The sequence below is a fragment of the Nansenia antarctica genome (assembly GCF_963989245.1).
Source record: "Nansenia antarctica genome assembly, chromosome: 11".
In the NCBI taxonomy this organism is placed as follows: Eukaryota; Metazoa; Chordata; class Actinopteri; order Argentiniformes; family Microstomatidae; genus Nansenia; species Nansenia antarctica.
The window spans coordinates 2,593,861-2,616,958 of record NC_137681.1 but is presented as its reverse complement, the minus strand read 5'-3'; the positions used below and the strand labels follow the sequence as shown (position 1 = coordinate 2,616,958).

General features: G+C 49.3%; 1 protein-coding gene across 1 annotated transcript in view; it reads left to right on the top strand.

The window, feature by feature from the left end:
- Positions 1–22,789, top strand: part of syde1 (synapse defective Rho GTPase homolog 1) — a 31,318-nt gene extending 8,529 nt beyond the window's left edge. The window contains exons 2-8 of the mRNA XM_080541880.1: positions 7,758–8,726; positions 9,112–10,116; positions 10,940–11,169; positions 11,687–11,813; positions 14,374–14,537; positions 19,999–20,305; positions 20,695–22,789. Coding sequence (XP_080398006.1) covers positions 7,758–8,726; positions 9,112–10,116; positions 10,940–11,169; positions 11,687–11,813; positions 14,374–14,537; positions 19,999–20,305; positions 20,695–21,215 — 3,323 coding nt within the window. The 3' untranslated portion in view covers positions 21,216–22,789. The remainder of the gene's footprint in view (positions 1–7,757; positions 8,727–9,111; positions 10,117–10,939; positions 11,170–11,686; positions 11,814–14,373; positions 14,538–19,998; positions 20,306–20,694) is intronic.
- The last annotated feature ends 309 nt before the right edge of the window (positions 22,790–23,098 follow it).

The window sequence follows — 23,098 nt, the reverse complement described above, 5'->3', positions numbered from 1 at the left end:
GACCGGTGCCTCGCTAATGAAAACATTTGTTGGCGTAACACCAACACACTTCCTGTCTTTGAATGGAGAAATATTTATATATATACTGTATCTTCTTTTTTTTTATCCTGTTTTTATATTTTTTATATACAACTTCCTTTTCCTTCACTTCCTGTCAGGCTAGTCTGTTTTAGCCGTTTCAGCTGGGTTGTTCAGGGACCGCTGGAAAGGAAAACATCCTTTAGAAACAGGCTCTTGTTTCAGTCAGAGATGTGTGAGTGATTGGGTGAGTGTAGGTAAGACTAGACTTAGGCTAGGCCTATACAGGATTTATATAGTAATAGTAACTTTATTTGTATAGCGCTTTTCATGCAAATGTTGCAGCTCAAGGTGCTCCAATCATTATAGAATCATCATTTCATTATTTAGAGGCCATATTAAAAAGATGGGTTTTTAGTCTTGACTTGAACATATGTGCTGAGGTTGCATCCCTAATGTAAACTGGCAGTGAGACACAATCTGGGTGCATAAAATGAGAACGCAGCCTCACCAGATCTCTTCATGTGTTCTGTGGCTGTGAGAAAACCCAAAGTCCGTACTTGACATGAAACAGACTGGAAATGAAAACATCCTTTAGAAACAGGCTCTTGTTTCAGTCAGAGATGTCTGAGTGATTGGGTGAGAGTACCGGTAAGGTAAGACTAGACTTAGGTTAGGCCTATACAGGGCTCCCACGGGTCCTTGAAATCCTTGAAAGTTTGTGAATTTGAGAAAAAGAAATGAAGGTCTTAAACGTTTTTTAAAATAGACATCAAGGGTCATTGAAAGTGCTTGAATTCCCCCCTCTCTCTCTCTCTCTCTCTCTCAAAACAATATGAAAAAATGTTTTACTTAGCTCGTCAACTAGTTCTGTCTCAAACTATTGGGCCGTGTTGGGTCCTTGAATTTGAGGGAATTGTGTCTTGAAAGTCCTTAAAAGACTTTGAAAGGTGCCTGAAAGGTGCTTGAATGTGATGTTTCAGAAGGTGTGGGAACCCTGCCTACATGTTCTGTGGCTGTGAGAGAAAACCCAAAGTCCGCCCGTACGTGACATGAAACAGACCAGAAGTTGAGTCAGCAGCACTTTGGCTGGACTGTAGCACCGGGCACTCTGCAACCAACTGACAACCGCTAATTGTTATCAATGCCATTTGTACGAATGCTTAAAGTGGGGGCAATCCAAATGTTTAGAGGGCAGTTTCCATGATAACAGGTCTTTTCCTCTCCTCCCCCTCCTCCCCCTATCATATGGGAGGGTTAGAGGGTTTCTCATAATTAAGGAGAGAGAAAAACTCCTTCCCTTCCAAACCAGAGATTTGAACCAGAGATACTCTTAAACTGTTTATTTCTCTTTGTCCAGCAACCAGAGCGTGACACGCTCTAGCCCCGCCCCCTGGCTGTAGCCCCGCCCCCGTTTAGGACTGGGGAGGGGGGGGGGGGGCTGGACGTGGCCTATAGGCATACACACATGCACGCACATGCACGCACACACACACACACACACACACGCACACCGCACGCACGCACACATGCATGCATGCACACACACACACACACACACACACCCACATACACACACACATACACACACGCACACACACACACATACACACCGCACGCACGCACGCATGCACGCACACACGCACACATGCACACACACACACATGCACACACACACACACACACACACATACATAGACATACTCTCACATACACACACACATACGCACACACACACAGGGATTTCTTCGCTAATGACTTAGCGAAGGAAACTATAACATAATTCAAATTTTTTACAAGGCTTTTTCTATTGTGGTCATAAAGCAGTGCATTCTGGGAAGCCTGTGCACATCCCAGCAGGATGGCAATAAAAGAGAGCAGTTTGGTTGAACCACAGATCTGCCCAGGGCTAGGGGGGAGACAGGGGGGAGACAGGGGGGAGAGACGGTCCTTTTCCTCTATTAGATATCTGAGAGCACTGAGTCTTGAGAAGATGGAGGGAGGACGGAATGGAAACTTTTGTGGAGTTTGGAAACGGGGTTAGTTATTTTCCTGGCGAGATTCTGTCTTACTGGAGCAGTTCTCTCTGGGCTGAGTGGTTGGAGAGAGAAGGCTCTGGTAAGATGGCATCTCTGGCTCTCAGAGAGAGAGAGACAGAGAGAGAGAGAGAGAGAGACAGAGAGAGAGAGAGAGAGAGAGAGAGAGACATACAGAGAGAGAGAGAGAGAGAGGGAGAGAGAGGGAGAGAGAGTGAGAGTGAGAGACAGAGAGAGACAGACAGAGAGAGAGAGAGAGACAGAGAGAGAGAGGGGGGGAGAGAGACATAGAGAGAGAGAGACAGAGAGAGAGAGAGAGAGAGAGAGAGAGAGAGAGAGAGACAGAGAGAGACAGACTAGACAGAGAGAGAGAAAGAGACAGAGAGAGACACAGAGAGAGAGAGAGAGAGAGAGAAACAGAGAGACACAGAGAGAGAGAGAGTAGCTGGAGAGAGAAGCTTCTGGTAAGATGGCATTTCTGGACTCCGAGAGGAGAGCAGCAACAGTGTTGGTATGCTGCACTCTGTCAAACCCCGGACCCAGACCCAGGCCTTGTACATTAGCATGAGCCCAGAGGGACTAAAGGGGGAGTTAAGAGAGAGAGAGAGGGATACAGTAAAGTAGGCTAACTACATTCCTCTAAAGGGCACTTTTACCCTATGGGTTAGTTCCTGCTGTTTCTCTCCAGCTGTACGGTCCAGCCCACAGAAGGAGGCTGGTGGAGGTAGACATTGGAGGCTGCAACATGTTTAATGAACACAAGTCCTCTGATCTCCACCTCTGACCTGCAGCACACACTGGTGCTACTGGAGACGGGCCTTGACACTCCAATACTAGGCGAACGTGTGTGTAAGACACGAATAAACTTGGGTTTCATGCATTACAAAGTGGCATCTTTGTAATCATTACGACGTAGTCATGTCTAAGAATGCATTTCACCATGTAGATTCCCATTATAGTGAAAATACCACCGCTCATCCGTGATTAGACTTAGCTGGGGTGCTGCAGCTGCAAAAAAGCAGCATTTGCACACTCAAATCTGTGCAAATAACAATGTTTATTGCAAGCTTTCGGTCTCAAGGCTCTCGGACCATCGTAAACAACAGCTGTGTGACGCGTCATTTATCAATCTAACCAATCAACGGTCTGCAGCGCCACATGGTAGCACGGATAGAACCTTTCTCTCCGAGTCAGGAAGGGTAGCTAACATCGGTATGGTACTACGGCCCGGTACGACCCAGCTGGCAGACCAAGCAGAACAAACCGGCCGCACGAGTTCTGGTACGGTACGGTAATGGAGAAGCACCATAACAACAGGCTACTCTACTGGTTCTGTGATGGTTCTGTGATGGTTCTGTACCAGCTGGACTAGACAGAGATGTGTTCTAGCAGACACACTGGGATGACAGATGACCGTAGGCTGATGTGGTGCACACACGCATGCGCTACATTCTGCTGCTGGAGTAAGGGTTAACCGGCAGAGGCGTGTGTGTGTGTGTGTGTGTGTGTGCATGTGTGTGTGTGTGTGTGTGTGAGAGAGAGTTGCCGAGAGGTTGCTGCAGAGTGAATGAGTGCTGCTTTGTGTGTTTTTGTGTTTTTTCTGTGTGCATTTTAAGGCACAGTAATGAATGGTGAATGGGTGTGTGTGTGTGTGTGTGTGTGTGTGTGTGTGTGTTAAGCACAGACTGGTCATTGACATCTGCAGGAAGCTGTTTGTTCTCCCAGGCTAGACCCCCCCCCCTCCTCTCCCCCACTCTCTCTACCTCCCCTGTCCTTCTCTCTCCCTCTCTCCCCCCTCTCTCTACCTTCCCTGTCCTTCTCTCTCTCTCCCTTCTCTCCCCCTCTCTCTCTACCTCCCCTGTCCTTCTCTCTCTCTCCCTTCTCTCCCTCTCTCTCTCTACCTCCCCTGTCCTTCTCTCTCTCCCTCTCTCCCCCACTCTCTCTACCTCCCCTGTCCTTCTCTCTCTCCCCTTCTTTCCTCCTCTTTTCCCTCTATCTCTCACTTCCTTCATCCTCCTCTTTATCCTGCTTTTTTCCTTCTCTCTCCCTCTCTCCCCCTTTTCTCCACTCTCTCACTCTTTATTTTATTATCCCTCTGTTCCAAACGCAGCTTGTAAGCTAAGCAACATAAACCAGATGTAATTGCTAAAAATAAATGAATGATAAGTTATTTATTTCCAAAGTCAAAACGAAAGGTAGGCTGAAAAACACAGGGCTGGTCAACTCAAACAAACCGATATATAGCTAACAAAAGGCGGGGAGCTATAATCATAAAAGGTGAGCTATATAACTAAACTATCCGTTTATTCACAAAAAAACTACGGAAATAAAACCTTATAGTCTTATTTTAGCGGTCAAAACTTAAATACCTTAAAAACAATTACTCCTTCTCCTAGTGTCTCTAAACAAAGAATGTCTATGTGTGTGGTGTGTGTGTGTGCATGCGTGCGTGCATGCTCTCCATGTGTGGGTGTAATGTCTGGGTATGTCAGTGACAACAATGGTGCTTCTCCACTACCCTCCCGTACCGTACCAGAACCCGTGCTCCCGCATTGTTATATAGCGCCTTTATCCAAAGCGCTTTACAACGGCCTCTCATTCACCCATTCACACACACATTCACACACCAATGGTGGCAAGCTACCATGCAAGGCGCCGGCCGGCCCGCTCACTGGGAGCAATTTTGGGGTTCAGTGTCTTGCCCAAGGACACTTCGACATGTGGCCAGCCGGGGCTCGAACCGCCGATCTGCCAACCTTGCGATCATTAGACAGCGGCTCTACCTCCTGAGACACAGCCGCCCCACTTTCTCCACTGCCAGCTGGGCCGTAGCGGGCCGTAGTACCGTACTGATGTCAGCTACCCTTCCTGACTCTGAGAGAAAGGTTCTATCCCTGCTACCATGTGACGCTGCTGCAGACCGTTGATTGGTTTGACTGATAAGTGACGCGTCACACAGCTGTTGTTTACAATGGTCCGAGAGCCTGGAGCCCGGAAGTTCACTATAAACATCGTTCTTTGCACAGATTTCAGTGTGCCGCCGATGCAGCTGTTTTGCACTCTGTCTGATACACTTCAGCTGCAGCTGTCTTCACCTGGCCCAGGTTCTAGTCAGGTGTGTCGGTTGGAACGCCCCTTGTCCAATCAGGACCCCCCGACCACGGTGACCAGGAAGTGGGCGGAGCCTCCGTGACACAGAGCCTGAGGGGGCGGAGCCTGTTAGATAAGTAACACAGAGAGAGACAGAGGGGTGGGTGGGGCCTGTTAGATAAATAACACAGAGGGGGAGGGGCCTGTTAGATAAATAACACAGAGGGGGAGGGGCCTGTTAGATAAATAACACAGAGGGGGAGGGGGCGGGGCCTGTTAGATAAATAGCACAGAGAGAGACAGAGGGGGCGGAGCTTGAGACAGAGGGGGTGGCGCCTGTTAGATAACAGAAAGAGACAGACAGGGGTGGAGGCTGTAGAATTCTCCCCACTGCGTGTCATAACCACAGCATCATAACCTCAGCATCATAACCACAGCCTCATAACCTCAGTATATTATAATAACCACACAAGTTGTGTCGGATCAGCGTTATAGAGAAGCTGTATATTAATGACAGCTGTGCTATTAATAGACCACAGCTCTCTGACTCTCTCTACTGTTTGGCTACTCCCCCACCATACCTCACACGCACGCACACACAGACATACGCACACACCCTCTTCTCTCCTCTCTCACACACACACACACACACACACACACACACACACACGCACACACACACACACACCCTCCTCCCTCCTCTTCTCAGGCCCTCTGATCCTGAGCCTTGGCCAGTCTCTCAGGGCAGGAAGTCATCGGCGGTCCCGGTGAACACGCTGTAACGCTCCACTTCCTGTTGCTCGTTAGCCGCTGGAGAACAGCCACACAGGGTCTCCCGTCCACTGTGCCAGGGGTCGTGCTGCGGTGTGCTGTGCACTCCCGCCTTGTCGAACACCTAGCGTGTTCCTGTGTAGACTACTGATAGCCTCGAAGGCCGTGGGATAGTTGCTTTCTTGGCAGCAACAGTATTCGATGTCTGCTTGATTTAGCCTGGAGTTTTTCTCTTTTGGGACTACTTCAGTGTACCAAACTAACTACGCAAATACAATCAGTTTGACCCCCAGCCAGGTCAGGTTTTTTAGGTCAAGGTTTATTATCACAGAGGCCGAGTCAGTCCCACTCATATTCTTCATTTTATTGGACAGATGTAGTGAAGACAGACAGGAAAGTAAGGAGAAGAAGGGAGAGAGAGAGGGCATGTCAGCAGGGCATGGGCCGGAGTCGAACCCATGCTGACATGGGCATAATGTGTGCACTGTAGACCGCGGTGCTAGACCACCGGACCACCCCAGGCCACGAGTCAGGGATACATTAGTGATGTCGGTGTTAGGGGACGGTGTGTTGGTGTGTTGATGACGACAACGATGATGATGATGGTGATGGCTGGACGTGGTGTTGTTTTGAAGCTTTTATAGCCCCCCCTAAGGGATCCACAAAGACTGACCCCATTCACACACACACACACACACACACACACACACACACACACATCTGTTATACTCCATGAGCTCTGCGTACGCTCTGCCTCTCTCCCAGAGGCTTTAGATGGATGGCTTTGGTGAAGGATAGAATCCAGTGTGGCCATACAGACACACACACCCAACACACACACACACACACACACACACACACACACACACACATACAGACATACACACATACAGAGGCTCGATTCACCAGTCCTGCGGCTGATATTCTATACGGTCTGTCACAAGGTTTATACAGAAACTTATGAGGGGGGGAGGGAGAGGGAGAAAGAGGGAGGGAAGGGGAGAGAGGGAGGGAGAGGGAGAGGGTGGGAGATATTCTATACTGTCTGTCACAAGGTTTATACAGAAACGTATGAGGGGGGAGAGAGAGAGGGAGGGAGCGAGAGAGGGAGGGGGGGAGAGAGAGAGGGAGAGAGGGAGGGGGAGAGAGGGAGGGGGGGAGAGAGAGAGGGAGGGGGGGAGAGAGAGGGAGGGGGGGAGAGAGGGAGGGAGCGAGAGAGGGTTGGAGAGAGGGTGGGAGAGAGAGGGGGGAACAGGAAAAAGAAAAGAGGGAGCAGGGAAGGAGGGAGAGAGAGGAAGGAGAAGGAAGAGAAAAAGAAGAGTGGGGGAGAGAATTCCAGATGTGCAGGATGTCAGAGAGAGGGAGCGAGGGAGAGAGAGAGAGAGAGACTTATTTAACAAACCACTAAATATTCAACCCCCTACTCCTCTCCTCTCCTCCTCTCTCCAGCGGTTTATGATTCTTCATTTGTTCTCTCTCTCTTTCTCTCTTTTTCTGGTCAGATTTTCTTTTTTTCCCCCCTTTCATGAGTCATTGAGGACAGAAACGCATGTGAAAAATGTTGTTCTTGGGAGTACGTCACACAAATCAAGCCCAGTATAAAAGTGCTACTGGCCTTTTCCAAAGAATTCGGGTTTTGCAACACGCTACGGCTAACTTGTTTATCCCCCCCCCTATTCAATCTGCATGGCTCTCTATATTAGTTTACACAGTTTACTGACTGTGTCTTCTTTCAAAAGGTCGCCACTTCTTTTAGAGCCCAAATAAGGCCGTTATTCACCCAGATAAATGATATTAATAGAAGCCTGTTTTATTTTTGTCTTCCTCTCTCTCTCTCTTTAGAAATCCAAGCGAAGAGCGACGTCGCCCAAAGCTCCGCGCCATCGTTGTCTTTGTTGCCCTCGACGACAGCAGAGCCGAACTCTCCTCCGCCTGTCGAAGACGTCGCTCCCCCACGGACTCAGATAACAGTCGCCAAAAAACAGCAATGGGCCAAACTGGCCTCCACATCCAGGGAGCCAGGACGCAGCACAGAGGGATCGTACGGCCTGACGTACAGGTCTCAGGACTGCGTTAGCGGCTCAGGAAAGGCCCAGGCTTCCAAACAGGCCTGGAGCCAGAAGACATTGTCCGAGGATGGTCAAATGCAGAGGAGATGTAATGACTTTGACTGGGAGCAGGGGCACTGTAGTAGCGCTAGCGCCCCCTGTGAGTCTTTCAGCGTCAACGCAAGCGTCCCAGAGCTCACCGCTTCGGTCGGGGGGGTCACCTCCGAGGTCTGCGTCTCCTCCTCCTCCTCCTCCTCTTCCGGCACGGCCAAGCTCTCCGGCCAGGGGGCCTACCTCCAGACCCTGGACAGGAGCAGCCGAGCCTGGGTTCTCTCCACAGGAAAGCCCCAGGCTTCCGAAGAGGCCTCCTCGCGCCTGCTGCCCAACTGCCTCACGGAATGGAGGATGCAGGGCCCAGAGGGGGAGAACAACATCTGGTACAACCCCATCCCTGAAGAGGAGTATATCCGTGTCGGAGGAGGAAGAGGAGGAGGAGGGGAAGGGAGGATAGATCGAGAGAACAACCCCTGGAGGAGGAGAGAGGTGGAGGGGTTGTCGGAGGCGATGAGGGACCACCAGAGCAGGAGTCTGAGGCGGGCGGCAGGGGGGGTGGGGGTGGGCAGCACGGGGGGGGCCAGCGGTGGGGGGGGGTCCAGGTTAGAGCGCCACGCCGCCCCCCCGTGCCCCTCGGGAGGGTCGAGCCCCGGGAGCGCCCATCGCGCCAAAGACGTCGTCACCGTGGAAACCCCAGGTCAGAACCCAGGTCAGGCAGCCACATCCCCCCACTGTAGCCACATCCCAGTAAACAAAGAGTCCAAAAGACGTCCTCAGGGAAGCCGGAATGTTCCCTGAGGATGTCTTTTGGACTCTTTGTTTGCTGGGATACTGGAACTATCTACTACGGTACACCTTATCACTTAGTACAAACATAGAGTCCGTTTTGGAGAGAGCTGTTACACAAGCTATGATGATATTAGCTGTGAACAAAAAAACGATGTACATCGTCTCAACACACGTGTCTTGCAGAACCTTTTTCAGTGATGAGTTTGATAAGGCCCTTGACTGTCATCTCTACTGCCCTCTTGTTCATGATCTCTTTCTTTTCCTTTCCTCTCATTCCCCCTCTAATGTCCATCCCTCCCTCTCAGATGCCGTTCAGCCGGTGGTGGTCCAGCAGTGTGAGCTGGTGGCGTCTGCAGCAGTTGTCGCAGCGGTTCCCGGTCCCGGTGGTGGTGCTGGTGGGGGGGGTGTTCCCGGGGGTGCGGACAGCCCGGGGGCCCAGAAGAAAGCCATCAGCATGATGGACAGGATCCGCTCCCCCGGGACGGTCCGCAAGCTCTCCATGAAGATGCGGAAGCTTCCGGAGCTCCGGCGCAAACTCAGCCTGCGCTCCTCCTCGCGCTCCCATCGCAACAAAGGAGGAGGAGGAGAAGGAGGAGATGAAGGGACGTCGTCTCCGGCAACAGGCCGCAAGGAGGACTCCAAGGAGTCCAACAACGTCATCAGCCGCTACCACCTGGACACCGTCGCCCCGGCGCGACCGCAGCGCAAGTCCTCCAGAGGGCGCTCTTTCTCCGCCGGTAAGGGGGGAGGCTACCTGAGCGACGGGGACTCCCCGGAGCTCCTGCCCAAACAGGGGGGGGGGGCCCACTCGGCCCAGAGCACCTCCACCCCCCCTCCGCCCCCCCACCACTCCAGCCAGGACGGAGCCTCAGGCTCGGTCAGCACCACGGACCTGAGCGCCTTCCGTGTCTACTCGCTCTCGGACCAGCCCAGGTGCGCCCAGCGCGTGTCGGGCCTGCTCACGGTGCACCTCCTGGGCGTGGAGGACCTGCTGCGCTCCCCGAAGGCGAAGGCGCCTGCCGCGGACGTCAAGGACAAGGAGAAGGAGGTGTTCCTGGCCATCCAGGTGGACGGGGTGACGCGAGCGCGTACTTCGCTCCTGACCTGCCGCGGGGCGTCCCTGTCGCTCAACCACACCTTCAACCTGGAGCTGGAGAGGGCCCGGGTGCTCAAACTGGTGGTGCTCGCTCCGCACCCCCCCGCTGCTGGGAGTAAAGCCAACCAGAGCCAACCAATCAGCAGCAGTGTTGTTCCAACTCGTAATAGGGTTTGCTGCCTGGGCGGAGTGTCCATCCCCCCTCTGTTCAAAGGTAAGAGGACCCAACCACTCAGAAGGTTCTAGAACAGCCGTGAGGGGTCATTTGAGTAAAGAAACTGACCCCTGTGAGTAAAGAAACATATCGTTATATCTTTGCACTCGATCACATTTCAGGACCCTCCTTTCATGACTTTCCCTAGATATGTGCGTTCTACCACCCAGTATCTTTACATTTCCAAAATCACATCAGGATAAGCTAGTATGAAGCTATTTTGCTGTTTTTTTGCTGTGTAGGAAGGAAGCAGGCTAATTTACAAGCCGGCCAACTAGCGGTCGTTGTGTGTAAATAGCAGCTTGAGCGTTGTAAAGATGGCAGCTCTTTTAGTAGGTAAAAAAGGCACGGCTGTTCTAGCGTTAAAAAAAAAAAAAAAAGACTTCCGGGCAGTCGTCCTACTTGCATCATAAGGGTATGTCCAGCCTGTGTGTTTTTTGATTGGGTCTGGAGGTACCAGTATATTTATTGTAGGGGTGGGCATCGACGATCGATAATTGATCGATAAGGATCTTGGTCGATCACAAAATAAAAAATGTGGTCGATCACAAACAAACAAAAAAAAACTTTTTTTTTTTTTTTGTGATCGACCACATTTTTTATTTTGTGATCGACCAAGATCCTTATCGATCAATTATCGATCGTCGATGCCCACCCCTAATTTATTGTAATCCTTGTTTCCTCCTCCTTTCTGTCTCCTTCTCTGTCTCTCTTTCTCCTTCCCCCCCCCCCCCCCCACACACACACAACCTTCCCCACCCCCCCCACCCCCTCTCCCCCCCCACGCACACCCTCCCCACACCTTCCCCCCCACACCCTCCAGCCTCTCGCTCCCAGCAGCTCTGTGTGAAGCTGGAGCCGCGGGGGCTGCTGTACGTGAAGCTGACCCTGCTGGAGCAGTGGGAGGCCCCCACCCCCCGGCCCAGCGACCTGAACCCCCCCAGCGTGTTCGGGGTGGAGCTGCGCCGCCTGGTGGACAAGGAGGGCTCTGCGGCGCCGGTGCCTCTGCTCATCCAGAAGAGCGTGGCGGAGATCGAGAAGAGAGGCGTGAAGGTAAACACGGACCGACGAGACAGTTTGGGGCGGCTGTGTCTCAGGAGGTAGAGCCGCCGTCTAATGATCACAAGATCGGCAGATCGGCGGTTCGAGCCCCGACTGGCCACATGTCGAGGTGTCCTTGGGCAAGACACTGAACCCCAAATTGCGGATGTCAAATTGATCTTAGCGCTACAAAGCTTTCTGGAAAACACAACTAGGTACATGTGTTGACGAGGTGTTGAGCTTCTGGGAGTGTTGTTTTGGGTCTGCAGGTGGTGGGCCTGTATCGCCTGTGTGGTTCTGAACAGTGTTGGTTGTGTTGGGTCTGCAGGTTCTGACCAGTGTTGGTTGTGTTTGGGTCTGCAGGTGGTTGGTTCTGACCAGTGTTGGTTGTGTTGGGTCTGCAGGTGGTTGGTTCTGACCAGTGTTGGTTGTGTTTGGGTCTGCAGGTGGTTGGTTCTGACCAGTGTTGGTTGTGTTTGGGTCTGCAGGTGGCTGGTTCTGAACAGTGTTGGTTGTGTTGGGTCTGCAGGTGGTGGGCCTGTACCGCCTGTGTGGCTCTGCGGCCGTGAAGAAGGAGCTGAGAGACGCCTTCGAGAGGGACAGCGCCGCCGTCTCGCTGACCGAAGAGCTCTACCCCGACATCAACGTCATCACCGGTCAGTCCAGATTCAGATCACGTGATATTTCAAGCATTATGAATGAATGAATGAATGGTCTTTATTGTCATTAATACAGTACAGGTACCGTACAACGAAATTTAGGAGGGGGGGCTCCCCTGGTGCTTGGGGAAAAAAAAAAACTAAAAACAAGAGAGCCAAGGATAAAATAAAAAAGAGAAAAGAGCTGGTTGACAAAAATAAATACTATGTACACTATCTACTATACAATAAAACACTGTGCTGTACTCTATGCTATAAATATCCTAACTTTTTCCTATATCTGAACCTTATGTACTCATGGGTTGTCATATTGCACATAGTATTGTTGCACATTCATTTAAAGTGTCGCAGTAGCAGATTTAGAATTTTCACAGTTGTATCTCAATATTTCACTCATAATATGTAATATTGTTGTCTGAACAAAAGTTGAACAAAAGTTAAAGTCGTATTGTGAATACCCCAATATCGTGATCTCCCAACCCTACCTCATACCACACTAAGCACCCAGATATCCTTGGTTAGCCCCCATGACCAAAACACAGATTATGTCCCTAACCCTAACCCATGCTAAATACAACGATATATCCTTAGTTAGCCCCCCATGCTAAAAACTAAGGTATAGGCTATCCTTGGTTAGCCTCCATGCTAAAAACAAAGATAGGCCTATATCCTTGGTTAGCCTACATGCTAAACACAAAGATATATCCTTGGTTAGCCTCCATGCTAAAAACAAAGATATATCCTAGGTTAGCCTCCATGCTAAACACAAACATTATGTCCTTGGTTAGCCCCCATGCTAAACACAAAGATATGTCCTTAGTTAGCCCCCATGCTAAACACAAAGATATGTCCTTGGTTAGCCTCCATGCTAAACACAAAGATATGTCCTAGGTTAGCCTCCATGCTAAATACAAAGATATGTCCTTGGTTAGCCTCCAATGCTAAAAACAAAGATATAGCCTAGGTTAGCCTCCATGCTAAAAACAAAGATATGTCCTTGGTTAGCCTCCATGCTAAAAACAAAGATATGTCCTTGGTTAGCCTCCATGCTAAAAACAAAGATATGTCCTTGGTTAGCCTCCATGCTAAACACAAAGTCATTATGTGTCTGGCAGGGAATGCAAAAAAAGAAAAGAAAAAGGCCATGTCCACACTAGCATCATGTTCAGCATAAAAGCTTTAAACAGTTAAGTTGAGTTAAGTTGTGTAACTCAACTGAATTGCACACAATGAATTGCACACAATGCGCTTAACAGAAGGCTGAATTTTTCCTGGAAGAGCACTCCCACAGCCTCTGCCCAAAATGGGATTAGCCAACGGTAACAACCACCAATCATCTGTGCAGCTAATGACTCCTTAGAGAAATTGATGGTGAAAGTTAGACACTGGAATGACCAGTCAATGACCATGTCATCCTATAACATTAACATTATTGACTTAACTTTTCTCTGTGACTTGTAATGTGCTGTAAGTAGGCTAAGTAAGTAAGTCATGTTTATTTATATAGCACATTTTACAACGACAAAACAGCCGCCCAAAGTGCTTAACACAAAACACTAGTAAAAGAGAAACAACAGATCGAAATACACTAAAAACAAGGTGCAATACAGAATACAAGTGCAGAAATAAAAGTACAAAGTGCAGTGTCGGGAGGCAGGCTCACCTCAGGTCAAAGGCCAGGAATAAAAGGTGTGTTTTAGCAAATGTTTTAAAAGCCTCGACGCTCTGGGCAGATCTGACATGGAGAGGGAGGCTGTTCCAGAGCCTAGGGGGCTGCCTTAGAGAAGGATCTATCCCCTCTGTTTTGAGCCTGGTCCTAGGGGCCTTAGAGAAGGCTCTATCCCCTCTGGTTCTGAGTCTGGTCCTAGGGGCCTTAGAGAAGGCTCTATCCCCTCTGGTTCTGAGTCTGGTCCTAGGGGCCTTAGAGAAGGCTCTATCCCCTCTGGTTTTGAGCCTGGTCCTAGGGGCCTTAGAGAAGGCTCTATCCCCTCTGTTTTGAGCCTGGTCCTAGGGGCCTTAGAGAAGGCTCTATCCCCTCTGTTTTGAGCCTGGTCCTAGGGGCCTTAGAGAAGGCTCTGTCCCCTCTGGTTCTGAGTCTGGTCCTAGGGGCCTTAGAGAAGGCTCTATCCCCTCTGTTTTGAGCCTGGTCCTAGGGACCTTAGAGAAGGCTCTATCCCCTCTGTTTTTGAGCCTGGTCCTAGGGACCTCCAGCAGCAGCTGGTCAGCTGACCTAAGGGCTCTAGATGGGGTATGGTGGTGCAGAAGGTCAGCCAAGTACGGAGGTGCCTGCCCGTAAGTGCTTTAAACATTCAAAAGTAATTTAAAATCGATACGGAAGCGGACAGGCTGTGTTTCTGTCATCTGTGCTGTTGTGTGTGCGTGTGAAGTGAAACTTTATTTATATAGCGCCTTACATGGATGCAACTCAAAGCACTTTACAATGATTGAAAACAAGAGTGTGCAGGGGCCAGGTGAATGACCTCACCATGAGGGATAATCCCCTTTATTGTCTTGTATCAACGACCAGATACTGTGATATTGTTGTGTTTTTGTTCAGGCATTCTGAAGGACTACCTGCGGGAGCTGCCGTCCCCCCTGATCACCAGGACCCTGTACGAGGTGGTCCTGGAGGCCATGGCTCTGCGGCCCCCCCGCACGGCCGAACCCCAGCGCTCTCACACCACCCCGGCCCTACTGACCTGTCTGCCTGAGCCAGAGAAGGTACTGGTCTCTCTCTCTCTCTCTCTCTCTCTCTCTCTCTCTCTCTCTCTCTCTCTCTCTCTCTCTCTCTCTCTCTCTCTCTCTCTCTCTCTCTCTCTCTCTCTTTATCTCTCTCTCTCTCTCTATCACACACACACTCTCTCTTCTACTGTATATCACTTCTCCTTGATATATGCTGCAGTATATCCCCCTCTCCTCTCCTCTCCTCCTCTCCTCCTCCTCCTCCTCCTCTCCTCCTCCTCTCCTCTCCTCTCCTCCTCCTCTCCTCCTCCTCTCCTCCTCCTCTCCTCTCCTCCTCCTCTCCTCCTCCTCTCCTCCTCCTCTCCTCCTCCTCTCCTCTCCTCTCCTCTCCTCCTCCTCTCCTCCTCCTCCCCTCCTCCTCCCCTCTCCTCTCCTCCTCTCCTCTCCTCTCCCCTCCTCTCCTCTCCTCTCCTCTCCTCCTCTCCTCCTCCTCCTCCTCTCCTCCTCCTCTCCTCTCCTCCTCCTCTCCTCCTCCTCTCCTCTCCTCCTCCTCTCCTCCTCCTCTCCTCCTCCTCTCCTCTCCTCTCCTCTCCTCCTCCTCTCCCCCTCCCCCCCTCCTCCTCCCCTCTCCTCTCCTCCTCTCCTCTCCTCTCCCCTCCTCTCCTCTCCTCTCCTCTCCTCTCCTCTCCTCCTCCTCTCCTCTCCTCTCCTCTCCTCCCCCTCTCCTCTCCTCTCCTCTCTTCTCCTCCTCCTCTCCTCTCCTCTCCTCCTCCTCTCCTCTCCTCCTTAACTGTCTTTCACTGTGTGATGACTGAGCAATGAACAACAGAAAAAACACTACGGAAATATTCCTCTGCAAATCAGAGACCCTTAAAAACAACAAAGATATTCATTCCAAAATTACATGAACTATTATTCTTGCATTAAGATGGACTCAAGTTAACCCATTGAGTGATTTGTTGATGATATCTTTGCATTTTAGTTAATTTTAGGAGTGTCATAGCAAAGGGTCTGAATACCAACTAATCTATTGGCCAGATGCAATTAGTCCAAAATGCAGCAGCGAGAATTTTAACCAAAACAAGCAGACAAGCTCATATAACTCCTATTTTAGAGACTCTACACTGGCTTCCTCTTAAGTTCAGAATAGATTTCAAGATCCTTCTGCTTGTTTATAAAGCTCTCACTGGCACAGCACCAGGGTATCTGAAAGACCTTTTGCTGAGCATATCAGCCCAATAGAGCTCTCAGGTCTTCTGACGCTGGCTTTCTCTGTGTACCACATGTACAAAAGAAGAGATCAGGTGAGGCTGCATTCTCATTTTATGCACCCAGATTGTGGAATGCACTGCCAGTTTACTTTAGGGATGCAACCTCAGCAAATATGTACATGAGGTATTTCTGAGGTATTGTGTGTGTGGATTGGTGGGAAATTCTTTTAATTTAATAAATGTTTAATTGAGGCTATAACACAACTAAATATTGTGAAGGGGTCTGAATACTTAGCTGTAATCTGAGGGCTGTTGGAGATCTGCCCATGCGCAGTAGCTAGTACGGTGGCTGCTATGACGCAGGAGGTAGAGCCACCGTCTAATGATCGCAAGGTGCCAGATCGGCGGTTCGAGCCCCGGCTGGCCACATGTCGTCGAAGTGTCCTTGGGCAAGACACTGAACCCCAAATTGCTCCCAGTGAGCGGGCCGGCGCCTTGCATGGTAGCTTGCCTACCTCGCCATTGGTGTGTGAATGTGTGTGTGAACGGGTGAATGAGAGGCCGTCGTAAAGCGCTTTGGATAAAGGCACTATATACAGTAAGTGCAGTCCATTCCATTCAAGTACTGTAGCTGCTATGACGATATCATCCAAACGGCATGTTGTGAACGCTCCACACAGCTGCTTCTAATTAGCACAGGTAGCAGAACTCATTAGTGGCATAAGCTAGCATTAGTTCTATTTACTTACTGTGTTCAATACCTTTTCCCTGTGTCATTCCACTTTATTGCACATAGCTAATAACATTGTTATGGATTGGAGTGTTTAGCTGTGTAGTTTTATTGAGTTAACAGCAATGTCTGGTCTAAACTTCATGTGAATAGCGGCAATGGAAAATATGTTGAATTAAAAAATTGTTGAGAACTGAACACTGAAGTCAGAACTGGAGTTCTGTGTGGAAATATATCAGATTTGGCTTTTTTTTCCCCTTTGTGTGTTGTTCCAATGCAAACAAATAGAAGTAAACATGTGAATACCAAAGAGTTTGTAATTGCAACAGTTTTCTGGGAGAAGTGGTGTATTATCTGACAGCAGGGCAGTTAAGTGCCAATAGTTAACTCTCTTAACTCTGCCTCTGCCAGCGAGGAACAGAACAGTATGTTACAGTGCTGCTCTCTAGACCAAACTCTCCTCTCCTCCTCTCTGATTGGCTAATCCGATGTTTGTTTGTCCCGGCTCCAGAAAATCTTAACCTTGTGTTACCCACTGTGCTCCAAAACAAACAGAGTTAGATTATTAACCTTGTGCCTACTCTTGTGTTCTCTCTCTCTTCTCTTCCTCTGTATTCTCTCTCTCTTCTTCTCTGTGTTCTCTCTCTCTTCTCTTCCTCTGTATTCTCTCTCTCTTCTCCTCTGTATTCTCTCTCTCTTCTTCTCTGTATTCTCTCTCTCTTCTCCTCCTCTGTATTCTCTCTCTTCTCCTCTGTATTCTCTCTCTCTTCTCTTCCTCTGTATTCTCTCTCTCTTCTCTTCCTCTGTATTCTCTCTCTTCTCCTCTGTATTCTCTCTCTCTTCTCCTCTGTATTCTCTCTCTCTTCTCTTCCTCTGTATTCTCTCTCTCTTCTCTTCCTCTGTATTCTCTATCTTCTCCTCTGTATTCTCTCTCTCTTCTCTTCCGTATTCTCTCTCTTCTCCTCTGTATTCTCTCTCTTCTCCTCTGTACTCTCTTCTCTTCCTCTGTATTCTCTCTCTCTTCTCCTCTGTACTCTCTTCTCTTCCTCTGTATTCTCTCTCTCTTCTCCTCTGTATTCTCTCTCTCTTCTTCTCTGTGTTCTCTCTCTCTTCTCCTCTATATTCTCCCAGAACAAACAGGGTCAGATTATTACCCTAACCCTTCCTCTTGTAGGAGCAGAATGCTCAGAGCTCTCTGATCTCAGGTACAGTATAGCTACACTGCCTTGGGAAAGTATTCAGACCCCTTCACTTTTTCGTGATAGACTCAATTTAAAATGGATTAAAGTAAAAATAATTTGCCATCAATCCACACACAACACCCCAGAATAACAAAGCAAAAACATGTTTTTTTTAATTTCAGTATATTTATTAAAATGTAAATACAGTAAATACAAAGTATTATGCTATGACCATTAGCTAAAATGCAAAAATGTCATCAACAAATTGACATCAACACCACTCAATAAGTTGAATTGAGTCCATATTAATGCAAGGGTAATTCGGTTGTTAAGTCGTGACGTGTTTCCGGGTCCAACGTTGGCTGAGGCGCTCTCTTCGAAATGCCTCAGTAATAATAATAATTCATTATAATTGTACAGCGCTTTTCCGAGGCTCAAAGACGCTGACAAATATGGGAAAAACGGGAAAGTGCTGCTGTGTCCCTTGTTGTATGAATAGATCTGAGTCTAAAAAAACGATTGAACTGTCATTCTACCGCTGTAGTACACTGGTACTCTGGTGCTGTAGTACACTGGTACTCTGGTGCTTTAGTACACTGGTACTCTGGTGCTGTAGTACACTGGTACTCTGGTGCTGTAGTACACTGGTACTCTGGTGCTTTAGTACACTGGTACTCTGGTGCTTTAGTACACTGGTACTCTAAATGGTAAATGGACTGACTTATATAGCGCCTTATTCCAAAGCGCTTTACAATGGCCTCTCATTCACCCATTCACACACACATTCACACACCAATGGCGGCAAGCTGCCATGCAAGGCACCGGCCTGCTCATTGGGAGCAATTTTGGGGTTCAGTGTCTTGCCCAAGGACACTTCGACATGTGACCAGCCGGGGCTCGAACCGCCGATCTGCCAACCTTGTGCCTACTCTGGTGCTTTAGTACACTGGTACTCTGGTGCTTTAGTACACTGGTACTCTGGTGCGGGGAATTTCTGGTTTGGACCCGGAAATTGCTAAACGTCACGTTTGACGTCAGACTTAACAACCAAAATAGTTCATGTCATTTTGGAACGAATATCTTAGTTTTTATAGGATCGCTGATGTGCATAGGAACCAATTACTCACTGTAAGTGGTATGTGGAAAAAGTGACGGGGTCTGAATACCTCGAAGGCTCTGTATGTCAACTTAGCTGAACTGAGCTTGATACAGACCCGCATGTACACAGTGATGATGGGGCGGCTGTGTCTCAGGAGGTAGAGTCGCCGTCTAATAATCGCAAGGTTGGCAGATCGGCGGTTCGAGCCCCGGCTGGCCACATGTCGAAGTGTCCTTGGGCAAGACACTGAACCCCAAATTGCTCCCAGTGAGCGGGCCGGCGCCTTGCATGGCAGCTTGCCGCCATTGGTGTGTGAATGGGTGAATGAGAGGCCGTTTGGATAAAGGCGCTGTATAAGTGCAGTCCGTTTACCATTATGATCTCTAATAACCATGTCTATGTGAGTTGTATTAGATGTATCAATCTTATTTTCACGTATGTGACATATCCATCTGAGCCATGTCTGGCCTTCATAGACGACCAGGACTAGACTGCTACACTGCCCCCTGGTGGCCCATGTACCTCACTGCCTTTACTGTGTGGTTGTGGTCGCTTAGCAGTAACATGCCAGACCTCACACACACACACACGCGTCTCTCTCTCTCTCCTCTGTATTCCCTTCTACTTTCCACCTGTCTCTCTTCTCCTCCAGTATTACATTTACATTTACATGTTTGGCATTTAGCAGACGCCTTATTCCAAAGCGACTTACAATCAATACATTTGACTAAGCAAGTGACTCTTCAATCCACCAGTTGCAGTAGGAAGAGTAATCTAGCTCAGGCCCGGGGCCATTGGCAGTCTCTGTGATAGAAGGGAAAATAAATAAATAATACAAATTATTTTGTTGTTTGTTTATATAGACACTGGAGAAACAGAGTAACAGTACAAGGGGGCAGTAGGAGTCATAGGGGACACAGTAGAGGGGAAAAGCAGGTGTCTCAGGAGACGCAGTGCTGGGGGGTAGTGGATGTCTCAGGAGGAGCAGTTAAGGTGTAACCTGAAGAGATGGAGGTCTTCAGTCTTTGACGGAAGATGGGGAGTGACTCTGCAGTTCTGTCCCCCAGGCCACTCTGTCCCTCTGTGTCTCACCTTGTCCCTCCTGTCCCTCTGTCCCCAGGCCACCCTGTCTCACCTATGTCCTCTCTCCCCCCTCAGGCCACCCTGTCCCTCTCTGTGTCTCACCCTGTCCCTCCCTGTCCCTGCTGCTCTCTCTCTCCTCTCCTCTCCTCCATATTCTCTCTCATCACCTTGTCCCTCCTGTCCTCTCTGTCCCCAGGCCACCCTGTCTCTGCTCCTGGACCACCTGAGTCTGGTGGCGTCCTTCAGCGAGTCCAACAGGATGACGTGTCAGAACCTGGCCGTGTGCTTCGGGCCCGTGCTGCTGACGCCCAGCCAGGAGTCCTGGGTGCCCAGTGGCGCCCCCGGAGGCCAGGCGGGGCAGGGCGGCGCTGCAGGACACTCTGGGGGGGGCCGGGGGGGCGTGGCAGGGGGGAGGAGCTTCGCCCACAGCGAGGAGATCGCCAGCGCCGTGGACTTCAAGAGGCACATAGAGGCCCTGCACTACCTGCTGCAGCTGTGGCCTGGTGAGAGTGTGTGTGTGTGTGTGTGTGTGTGGGGGGGGGGGGTTGGGGTGTGTGTGTGTGTGTATGACATATGTATGTGTGCGTGTATGTGTGTGTGTATGACATATGTGTGTGTGTGTGCGTGTGTGTGTATGACATATGTATGTGTGCGTGTATGTGTGTGTGTATTACATATGTATGTATGTGTGTGTGTGTGTGTGTGTGTGTGTATGACATATGTATGTGTGTGCGTGTATGTGTGTGTGTGCGTGTGCGTGTGTGTATGACACACTTGCAAGAGAACCCAAATTCTAGGACGGTGAGTACTAGGAGATATGGACCAACAACAACCCAATAAAGAGTTTTCCACTTCCTCTTCGTCCTTTTCCCTTCTCTTCTTCTCTCTCCAGTTCCTACAGACTCAGAGCAGGGTCAGCCCCCGCCCCCTTCTCCCAGTCTAGACGCCCCCCCCTCCCCCTCCCCTCCCAGCCCCCTCGTCCCCTCTCAGGACCCCTCCCTACGGCGGGGTGGGGGGGTGGGCTGCCAGGGGCGCCTGCCCCCCCTGCGCCTGGACCTCCCGGGGGGGGACGGCGTGGTCTCTCGGCGGGGGGCGCGGGGGGGCCGCCTAGAGAGCCCCCCCTGTAACCGGTACGCTGGGGACTGGAGCGTGTGCACGGGGCGGGACTTCCTGTCTTCCGGAGGAGGAGGGGGAGACGCGGACTATGACGAGGTGGCGGGGAGCGACAGCGAGGAAGAGGAGGAGGAGGAGGCGAAGGTGAAGAAGGCGGCGGCGGAGTGGACGCCCTACGTGGACGACTTCGCCCTGGACTTCGACGCCCCGTTCACCTGCAGACTGAGTCTGAAGGACTTCGACACGCTCATCTCCGACCTGGAGAGAGAGCTGAGCAAGCAGATCAACATCTGTCTGTGAGAGAGAGAGAGAGAGACAGAGAGAGACAGACAGAGAGAGAGAGAGAGAGAGGGAGGGAGAGAGAGAGAGAGGGATGGAGAGAGGGAGAGAGAGAGAGAGAGAGAAACAAAGTCCAAAAGACGGTAGAAGATGATTCCTAGAAAGACGTCATCTGGACGTCCTAGAAAGACGTCATCTGAACCCACATTCTGAACCCCCTGAGGACGTCTTTTGGACTCTTTGTTTACTGGGAGAGAAAGAAAGAGAGAGGGAGAGGGAGAGAGAGAGAGAGAGAGAGGGGGAAAGAGGGATAGAGGGATAGAGAGAGAGAGAAAGAGAGAAAGAGAGAGAGAAGGCCTCTCAAATGACCAAACAAAGACGACAAGCAGGGTTATTTGCTTCAGTATTTAATTGTTCCGTTATGTATCAGCTGACCGCTCTGAGGCGGTTGTGTCTAGTTATTCCAAAATGTTAAATCTCAAAAGCATGAGAGTCCCAAAAATAACATAAACATTCCACCCTGTTTTGGAAAATTTCTACCTGTACGTGGGCGAGAGCTAAGACACCAAAACAATCCTTGACAATCCATCGGTTTGCATAAATGAGTTTTAGGAGTGTTTTTTTTTTGCCTTCACTGACATTTTGACTGTTATGATAAACGCGTTTGTTCATTCGATCAGTCAGATGCTTAAGTGCCCAAAAAAATCTATTTATTTATTCCTCCAGGCCGAAATTCTTAGAACCATTCTAATTGGTTTTATTAGTTGAAGAATTCGCGGACGTAATGGAATTTGTTTTTAGGTTCCTCAGAGAAATTCAGTGGAGAATGAAGGACAGATATAAAAATGTTAATTGTAACTTTTTTTCTTCTGACAAAGAATGCATTGAAAATGTATGTCGTCGTCGTGTGAAAAATGTTAATAGGATGTCAAAGATATGCTCAAGTATTAACGGATGGTCTTTTTTGCACAGTAGATGTATACACACCACTCCTTGCCAAAGATGATGGTCATGGTGATTCCAGGTTGATACTTTGATACCTGAATGTGAATTTACTGCGTTGGATTAAGAAATAAGCACAAGGCGTTTCAGTTTCAGTGTTTTGTTTTGGGATCACGTTCTCTGATTAACTTTACCCGGCTGACCAAAGACTTATTATACGACTGTCTTGCACTTCTGTATTTAGTAGAAAATGTTATTATTATCTGATGTTGTTGTTGCTGCTTACTCTGTTATAATGCAGTATGCATTGTTGCTGTTTTTTTCAGCTGAATTATTTTTTGAAAACTTGTGCACGGTACAATATATTTTGGCAACTGTGATTTTTGAAGCCACAGAAGGAATGAAATGGCCATATTCAAGAGCGATTAGCTCCTTACGTTGTTTTGTACGTTGTTGTTGTACGTTGTTGTTGTTGTTGTTGTTTAGATAAAACAGTATTACTTGGTATTGCACAACTACAATAAGCACTTAATATTTTTTTTTATGTCCTATGCATATCTGTATCCAAGTGTTCAAGTACACTATTCTTGTTATAAATAACTGGGCAACATTTCCCAGTCAGTGTTATCAACCAAAAAAATAAAGCACAGTATTATATTTACAAATGCATTGTTTGAAATATGCGCATCTTCAATGTGGTGTGTGTGTTCTTGTTGCCAAACAAGAAGGACCTACTTTGGTCTTCAAGAGAAGCCTTTACATAACTGAGTCAGCCTCCACAACAGCTCTTTGTCACACGTGTGCAGCACACACAGACCACAGTACAGGACACACAGTGCAGGACACAGAGCACAGTGTCTACCAGGACCTCCGGTTGGTAATCGAACACGCCTGGCATACGCTGCCTCTACCTTGTGTTCTGTCTGGGACAAAGCTCAATGAGACCAAGTCATCTCAAGTCA